General features: G+C 35.5%; 2 protein-coding genes across 2 annotated transcripts; one reads left to right on the forward strand and one right to left on the reverse strand.

Annotated features, from left to right (window-relative positions):
- The first annotated feature begins 727 nt into the window (after positions 1–727).
- LOC133804114 (uncharacterized) lies at positions 728–2,680 on the forward strand. The gene is made up of 2 exons (XM_062242265.1): positions 728–1,703; positions 1,815–2,680. Exons 1-2 carry the CDS (start codon positions 1,344–1,346, stop codon positions 2,442–2,444), a joined length of 990 nt encoding a protein of 329 aa, XP_062098249.1. The 5' UTR covers positions 728–1,343; the 3' UTR covers positions 2,445–2,680.
- A 1,431-nt stretch (positions 2,681–4,111) lies between these two features.
- On the reverse strand, positions 4,112–8,533 carry LOC133804113 (serine hydroxymethyltransferase 7-like). The gene is made up of 4 exons (XM_062242264.1): positions 7,301–8,533; positions 6,342–6,726; positions 5,320–5,421; positions 4,112–4,804 (listed from the first exon to the last, which is right to left on the reverse strand). The coding sequence occupies exons 1-4, from the start codon at positions 8,303–8,305 to the stop codon at positions 4,581–4,583; spliced, it is 1,716 nt and encodes a 571-aa protein (XP_062098248.1). The 5' UTR covers positions 8,306–8,533; the 3' UTR covers positions 4,112–4,580.
- Positions 8,534–9,122: the final 589 nt, after the last annotated feature.

Here is a 9,122-nt window from a genome sequence, read left to right on the forward strand (position 1 = left end):
GTCCCAAGAAAAAAGAAAAAGTGAAACTAAAATTTAAAAAAATTAAAAAATTAAAAATAAAAACTAATAAAGAAATAGTGTAATGTGTCCTGAAAAGACTGATTATGCATGGTAGAAGGTTACAAGGAACCTCATCATTCCAACTTATTTATCTCTTTTGAAAAAAATCAACAAAAACAAAACTAAATATCTAGGAATAACAAACCCAAAAACCAAATCAATTGCACAACAACAACCAAAACCACCAAGTTTCAATGGAATAGAGGATTTTTTTTTTTTTGTTTGTTTAGTAAAGGACCAAAGTCAGTTGCTCGAGGAAGAAAAAGAGGAAAAAAAGATGGAAAGCCAAAACCCATAGAATAGAAGCGAGCACTCAAATCAAAAGCCTCTTCTCTCCCCTCAATTCTTGAATTTGTAATAAGTTGTTTTTTTTTTTGGGTGTGAGAAGTTTTAGAGTAGAGATTTCAGAATCCCAGTCAATCCAGTCAAACACTTTGGAAACCCAATGACCCCTCCCAAAATCTAATATTCATTATAATTCTAATTCTAATACTAATAACAACAAAATAACCAACTAAATTATAATTAAACTTACTTACCACTACCCTCTTTTTCTCTCTCTCTCTCTAACCCCACCCTTTTTATATCTAATTGTTTGAATAAAGGGAAATTTGATGATGGGTAATTGGGCATTACTTTAATAAAAAGGGGTTTGGAGAAAAGGAAGATATTGGAAGGGAGCTCATGAGAAATTCATGGTTTCCTAAAACCACTCCCATAAGTCTCCCCAACACCTAATTAATCACACTTTTTTTCTTTCTCTTTTTTTCATTTTGTTCAGAACTTTCCTTTTTTTTTGTTAAATTGTGCATGTTTTGTTTATTATCATTGTAATTAAAAATAATAATAACAACAACAATTTTATTATAAATAATAAAATGTTTGCTCTTCCTTTCTGCCCATTAAACAATGAAAATGGCATATTACCAATCATCCTTTCCCCTCTGTAGGAAACACTCATCATTGCTCCCAACAATCCTTTTCAACCTTAGAAACCTGAGCTTCTAAGATATTCCCTTCTTCTTCTTCTTCTTCTTCTTCTTCAACTTCAACTTCAACTTCAACTTCTTCAACTTCTTCTTCTTCTTTTTCATTTCTAATTTTAATAATTATTATTACTATTCTAATGTTTTCTTCTCCATTTAAATACCTCTCTTCTTTATAACCCTTTTCTTCCTTTTCCTTTACTCTTGACTCGGTTTGGTCTCTTTTCTTTTCTTCTTTTTTGTGTTTTGTGCTTGTTTTTGGATCATAAAAATTTGCTTATTTATTATAATTATCGAATGGATCCTTCTTCTACTGCAAACTCTGTGAATGGATTCTACTCATTCCTTACTCGTGGGATCGATGATCTGGAACGAGTCTACCTCTCTAACAACTTCATGTCAATCCAATTCCTTCAGAGAGCTCTTTCTCTTCTCCGATCGTTCCATTCCCAACTCACCCTTCTCGTCCAAAAGCTCCATTTACCAGTTGGGGACAAGTGGCTCGACGAGTACATGGACGAGAGTTCCAAGCTCTGGGAAGCTTGCCATGTTCTCAAGTCTGGGATATCTGGTATGGAGAATTACTGCTCTTCTGGGTTTAACATAACTTCCTCTCTCGATGGTCATCGCCATCTCACTCCACAACTCTCTCGCCAGGTAAGAGAAAGAAAACCCAATTCGAATTAATCAATCGACATTACGATTACTGGGTTCTTTTATTTTTATTTTGTTTTGGTTTCTAACTTTTGGAGAAAACAAAAAACGCAGGTGATCAGGGCAATATCTGGGTGTAGAAGAGAGGCGTTGGGATTGGAAGAAGAGAACAGAGCGCTAATGGAAACGAGAATCCAACCCTTGTCGTTGAGGTTCGACGAGAAGGTGTCTATTGAGTCGAAGCTAAATGGGTTCAATGGATTCAGGGGAGTGCTTTACGCCATGAGAAACGTTAGCTCGCTACTGCTGATGATCCTCCTTTACGGACTGGTGTACTGTTGGCCGGAATCGAGTTTGCTGAGGGGAGGAGGAGGGTACGAAGGTTGCTTGTTCTTTGGATCGGCGTTTATGATATCGACGGGGAGGTTGCAGCAGAGGGTTGCGGCGGAGATCGGACAGATCGGTGGTCGGCCGGGGATTCTTTTGTACGAGTTCAGGAGGTCTAAGGCGGCCATGGAAGAGCTGAGAAGTGAGTTGGAGAGGACGGCGGCGGCAGCGTCGACGACGAGTCAGGTAATGGAGTGGGAATCGGAAGGTGGGATCGGAGAGAGAGTTGAGAACTTGAGAGATTGTTTCATGGTGTTGAGATCTGGAGCTGAAAACATCGTTGCCCAACTCGATGATTTCTTTGATGAAATCGTTGAAGGCAGGAAGAAGCTTTTGGACTTTTGCAGCCATAGGTAGACGAAGAAGAAGAAGAAGACGAAGAAGAAGAAAAAAAATATGAAAATTAAATTAAATTTAAATATTAAAAAAAAAAAAAGAAGAAGAAGAAGAAAGATGTTTGTTTAGTAGAAATGGTAAAAAAAGAAAAAGGAAAAAAAAATTATGTACGAAAAATATTACATATAGTAGTAGTAGTAGTAGTAGATGATGAAAATGAAGAAAAAACCATAGTTGGGTTGGTTGTACTTTTTTAACCCTTTTGTCTCTGTGTTCTTCTCTCTCTCATTTTTCTTACTACTTTCTTTTAATTATTTTTTATTTTCGCAATTTTCTATTTTCCCTTCATTAATTTTTTTTAATAGCTGTAATTTTTTAGAGCATTTTCCTTGGAGGGAAAGAAACAAAAAAAAAAAAAAAAAAAGGGAGAGAGAGAGAGAAGGAAAGAGGAAAGGGAGCTCTAATTTTGTTGCTTGTAAAGATTGTGGCATTTTGAAAGTTTGGGTTGTTGTAAGACTTTTTTTTTTTTTTTCTGATCATAAGATCATAGATTTGGGAGATAATTAAATTAATTAAAAAGAAATCATTTTAATTAAGAAGTAACATAAAAGCAAAACATAAAGAAGAGAATAGAAGCTTCGTGTTACTCTAATGGGGTGAAAACATGCAAATTTATCATTCATTCGTGTCATGTCTATAGTTGTTTTTTTTTTATTATTATTATTCTGATGTTGTTTAGATTATTTCTTTGAAAAGACTTCCCTCCCTCATTTTTCCTTTTTTTTTTCAATATTTTTTTTTTTTTGGTTTTCTAATGAATAAACATTGGTCTTTGAGTTGTTATAGTAAAATACTAATCATTCAAGTTGTGAAATAATGATGAAAAGTGAAGCTTAGAACTGTAGAAAGAGAGAGAGACAGAGAGGGCACTGTGAGATTCCTGGGTTGCTTTAATTTCAAAAGCAGCAGCTTCTTTTGCTCTAGGAAGCTTTTGTCTGATTCGATTCACTTTGAAAGCAATGTATTTGATGATGAAAGCTTCTTCTAACCACGACCCTCTTCCTGACATGTCTCCTCTCTCTCTCTCTCTCTCTCTCTCTCTCTCTCTCTCTCTCTCTCCCTGGTAAATATATGTTTCTAATTTCTTCACCCTTTTTTGCGGTATTGGGGGAATTTATCTTATATATATATATATATACATAAATAAATAATACTAAGCAGAAAATTATGGGTCACTTTCTCAATTTCAAACCATATCTCATGCATTTTTTGTCCCTTGCCGGAATTTCATGCTTTGCCACTCTTTGGACTTTGGAGGTATCCATATATCAGTGTCCAACTTAATCAAATCAAATAATATATTTGCATTTAAGATAAACTAAAAAAGAGGTTCAAATTAAACAAATACATTAAAACACGTAAAACAAAACAATTAAGTTGTTGTTGTACCAAAGCTTTGACCCGTTAAAAAGAAAGAAGACAAAAAATAAATAAAACAATTGCCCCAAACCGGCAAACTGTGGGTTATATTCATAACCAGACAAAATGCCATTTGACCCTTTAGAAAAGAGAGGAAGAAGTGAAGAATTATATAATACGTGCGTGTGAGTTTCGGTCAAAATTTTCCCCCCTTCCACAACCACAACAAGCTTCTTCTACGAGTACAGAGAACCAAAATAGACACATCAAAAGAAAAAATTGTACATATTATCTTATCTATCCAAGTACAAACAACATAAGGAGACAGATGAATGGATAGGCAAGGACCAAAAACAACATTAATGTACTGGCTTCCAAATAGTAGTACTTTTCTTGCTCTGCCAAGTATTACAAATAAATACAGAATGTATACAGATAAGCAGCAAATTTAATTGCATCCTCATAAAGAAGTAGATGGCAAGGTATAATTTGTACAAAATCACAAAGAGAGTCAAGTCGGGAAGGTAGTCCTTGTGTTTGATACTATAAAATCTTTAGTAACATCTTCTTCTTTGGTGTGTATAGATTCATTTTTCTATGATTTACAATTAGGTAAGTTGGAAATGTGAGTTCATGGCAGCAGTGGAAACGTTACCATGCAAGCGATGATGGCAAGTCAGAGAGCTGGACAGTGATACCACAGATAATTAATTGCAGGACGTCTCTTTTTCATCGCGTTCAAATATCAAATCCCGGCATTGCAAATTGAGTAGCAAATGTCTCAACTCGATTTCGGAGGTCACTGATATCCTTATTGTTCTGAAGACCTTTGACAAAATCCTTGGCCATGATTCCATGTTCCTTCTGCACAATACAGGTAATTTGAGCTGCTCTTAGAAGAAAGTCGGCAATAGTCTCAAAATCGGCCTCTAAGCAACCTCTTGATGTCATTGCAGGAGTACCTAAAATAACACAAGTAAGAAACTTTAGAAAAATAAAGCCAGAAATTAAAAAAAAATATTACAAAAGGAAGAAAAGAAAATCATTAGCTAATACTTGAGATGTCGACATTCAGAAAGGAATTATTCAACAGCTAGTAGGTTGAAATTCCATTAGTAAAAGACTGCCATAAATACAGTTCTTAATCATGATTAAAAGGCCAATAAATCAAGAACATGTAACTTGATAAACGACACAATTATAATTTATTCTAAAAGGCCACTGAATAATGCTAGAAACACCTATTTTAAGGACCAAAATTGTGTGTTAACAGATTTGGCATGATTGTTAACCATACAAATAGCCACTTTTTCAAATAGCGGGGTTCCACTATGAAACAAATTGTGATTTAAAATCATCACATATCAGTTGGTGCACAATTCTTCTGCCCTAGCATTACTCAACTCAATTTACTTATTAATAAGTAGTAGTACTATGCTTCGTACCACCAAGAAAGGGTTGAGAGAATAATACTCACCAATTCTCACTCCTCCTGGAGAAATTGCACCACTATCACCAAAAATAGCACACTTATTAAGAGTGATGTAGCACATCTCACAAACCTTTTCATAGTTTTTGCCTGAAACAATAATCACAACGTCAGAATAGAATAACAAACGATACGCAATTAAATTTGAATAGCCAAAAAAAGTAAAAAGTGGGAAAATGAAATATGCCCAGCCAAAATTTGGGAGGAAAAGTGATAATATATATATATATATATATATAACAATTGCACCGCCCATCCATGCATTGGCATGCAGATGGCAAATGGCTAAGCAGTTCAAAGAGTAGTACATACTTATGTACTAGATGTCACCACGAATATGGTAATTGTTTAGTTTTTAAAACTATTCACAAAGTACAATTTCTAGATATCATCTAAAATAACATAACAAAATTTAAGATACAGTATTTCTAGCCAATTTATTGGTGTTAAAAAACCAGAAAATCAAAATAATGTGACAAGTCAAAAACCAACAGTTAAAAAAAAAGAGTGCTTGAAAGAATGCGATCCATTTCTTTTAATTATAAAAAGAAGAGAAAAAAAACGGAAGTATGAATCCTAAATCTTAGTATTTTACACTTGCTAACAAATAAACGTTATTCAAGCTTTTATTTTATTTTTTTCCCAATTTGTTCTTAAAATTGACAATGAACTAAATGGCCCCTACTTTATTGAGGTCTCTGTAATAATCATGAATGGAAGATCCAAAAGCAGGAAAGTGCATCAGAAGAATCAAACCCAGATCCTAAAACCTAGTAGTTCTTTAGCTATGTGTCCCACACAAAACATAAGGACCACTTTGAAAATAACGAAAAAGATAAAGTACAATGCGTATGCAATTAATGTTTCAGAATCCAAAGGACAAGCATGAAGATCTTCTCCAGTAAGACCTAATTGATGAAACATTTCTTCTTCCATTTGAACAGGTAACTAGACATCTTTCTTTTTTCTTTCATGAAAATAAATATGCTTTTGAGAAGAAAAAAAATCACCTGCTAATCCAAGAGCAGTCAAATCCCAGAGCAACAAATGATTGTCAGTACCCCCAGTCACCAATCTGCATTTTCTTCTTAACAAACAAGATGCTAAGGCCTTTGCATTTTTCTTCACCTGTTGCATATATGCTTTGTATTCTGGAGTAGCTACTTGTTTTAAGGCTATGGCAAGAGCAGCAATGTGATTATTGTGAGGACCCCCTTGTAATGCTGGAAAAACAGCAAAGTTTATCTTCTCCTCATCAAAATGGATATTACCCTCTCCATGCTTTCTAGATCTTGTGCCTTTCCTATAAAAGATAATACCTCCCCTAGGACCTCGGAGACTTTTGTGTGTTGTGGACGTGACAACATCACAGTAATCAAATGGACTTACACATTCCTGTAATAAACAAGAACCACCAAATTAACAAAATATGTCACGCTTCTTCTGCTTATGATTGTAACCAAGAGGAATGTCGACCTCTTTATCAAAAGTATACATTGATACATACATTACATACACAAACCAAAGAACAAAAGAAAGTACAGTATAGAATGCACAACCAAGTTAACCAACCTCAGAAAAGCTTATACTGATTTCATTATTTGACAAGAAATTCCATTTAATATAGGATATCTTAACACGTAAAATATATTGGACAAGCTACCAGTTCATAGACTAATAGTCTAATACAAAACAAGTATTCTAACACCAAAGGATTTAATAACGCCAATTTCTTACTTTGCACGTTAAAAAATTATAAACAGAGTTAGCCTATTCACATCAAAGCTAATATTCCAGAGGTAATCAAGCTTATTTAATTTGAATTCAAAACAAAAAAGAAAACAATTTGACAAACACGCTGTCATTTTAAGACTTGTTAACATAAAACAAAGTGAAAAGCAAGCACATTTCACACAATAGAAAACCCTTTAAAAGCAATTAACATATCCAGAAGCAGAAGATTACACACCTTAGCAGCGACTAGCCCGCTAATATGAGCCATATCACACATCAATAATGCTCCGCATTTATCCGCAATGCGCCGGAACCTTGCGTAGTCCCACTCTCGTGGGTATGAACTACCACCACAAATAAGAATCTTGGGGCGAAAATCAATTGCTTTCTCCTCGAGCTTGTCATAATCTATATATCCCGTTTGTGGATTAACTTTATAAGGAAGACTTTCAAAGAATATGGAAGCAGCCGAGACTTTCTTCCCACTTGGAGTATAATAACCATGACTCAAGTGCCCTCCAGATGGTGAATCCAACCCCATAATCCGATCACTAGGAAGCAAAAGCCCAGTGTACACCGCAAAATTTGCAGAGGTGCAGGAATAAGGCTGAACATTTACTCCCCACTTCTCAGAATCAAGATCAAAAGCAGTCAAAGCACGCTCACAACAAAGCAATTCAATTTGATCAATATGCTGATTACCAGTATATAGTCTTGCCCCAGGCATTCCCTCAGAGTACTTGTTCGTCAAATGGCTACCTAGAGCTTCCATAACAGCTTTACACACAAAATTCTCTGAAGCTATCAATTCAATCCCCCTTAACTGTCTTTGCCTCTCTTTCTCCATAATCTCGTGAATCTCCGGGTCTGCAACCTTAAGCGATTCGTTTCCCCAAGAAGGCACCGATTTCCGCCTCCCATCAATCCCCGATTCAACGAAACCGCGTTTCGGAATATTCGCAGGGAAAAACGACGAACCGTCTCTCGGCCTCTTCAAACACATAGGGTGCCCCAAAATGCTAAACTTCTCATCTTCCTCATATTCCACCTCCCCATTTTCAACCCTAATCTCCCCATCCTTCCTGTCGAGCAACTGAAGCGGAACAGAGTTGCCAGAAGAAGAAGAACTCACCGAACAGCGAAACAAATTCTCATCGGCCATCGGGGGCGTCACCGGAGCTGAAGACATATGAGTACTAAACCTCAACGAGAGACTCGGTTGAGCATTGGAAAACTCCATAATTTCGAATTCTTAAGTATAGCAACAACAAAAGCAACGACAACAACCTCTGAAGAAACTACAACGGAAGTAACGGAGTGAAGAGGACCTTGGAAGTGGGGCCTGAGTAGAAGAAGTTGTTTCCATAAGAATCCAAACCCTAGCAGAGAAAAATATAGAATTGGAGAAGAAGAAGTAGAATGAAGACGACGGTGTGTTTTATCGGGTGGCAGTTAAGGGGGGATGAACCTGGATGTGAATTGTTTTCGATATTTGATTTTTTATTTGAGTGACCGGGTACAGCCGGTGGCGTTAGAGTTTTGCCGGTAATGACACGTGGTCAAATATTATTGGCTCGTAGGGGATATTGACTCCGGACATAAGTTGTGATTCCATGTGGACGAGATAACGTCCAGATTCATAGTTAACCTTACCAGTCCTTATGGACAGTTGTAGGTTGTTGATTTCTCTGTCCATTTTATTATGTACTTAACTGTCTTTCCGTACCAATCCAAAAATATCTTAAATAAATTAAATAATCAATTATTTAATGAACCATCTAATACACGTTTAAAAGTCTAATTAGGTTAGAGGAAGGATTAATTTGTCAATTTCGTTTTGTTGACGGTTGAAAGTCTTATGTGGAGTGGATAGAAAATAGAAATAGGAAGGAGTGAAAAAGTATAAGGGAAAAAAAGGTAAATGTATTTTCTCTCTCTCTTTATATGTTTGGCAGGGAGAAATGAAAGAAAATGGAGAAAAAGTTATTTTATTTATTTATTTATTACAGTAATTAAAATTGAGATAAAATAATTATTTTTGATACTTTTATTCCTAC

The sequence above is a fragment of the Humulus lupulus genome, chromosome X (assembly GCF_963169125.1).
Source record: "Humulus lupulus chromosome X, drHumLupu1.1, whole genome shotgun sequence".
Taxonomy (NCBI): Eukaryota; Viridiplantae; Streptophyta; class Magnoliopsida; order Rosales; family Cannabaceae; genus Humulus; species Humulus lupulus.

Bases quoted from the DNA above. Each gene is read 5' to 3' on its own strand.
- LOC133804114 (XM_062242265.1), top strand. From the start codon at position 1,344: ATGGATCCTTCTTCTACTGCAAACTCTGTGAATGGATTCTACTCATTC. The intron at 1,704-1,814 runs GTAAGAGAAAGA...CAAAAAACGCAG, and splicing joins CTCCACAACTCTCTCGCCAG to GTGATCAGGGCAATATCTGG.
- LOC133804113 (XM_062242264.1), bottom strand. From the start codon at position 8,305: ATGGAGTTTTCCAATGCTCAACCGAGTCTCTCGTTGAGGTTTAGTACT. The intron at 5,422-6,341 runs GTGATTTTTTTT...TTATTGTTTCAG, and splicing joins GACTGCTCTTGGATTAGCAG to GCAAAAACTATGAAAAGGTT. The intron at 4,805-5,319 runs GTGAGTATTATT...GTGTTATTTTAG, and splicing joins TCCAGGAGGAGTGAGAATTG to GTACTCCTGCAATGACATCA.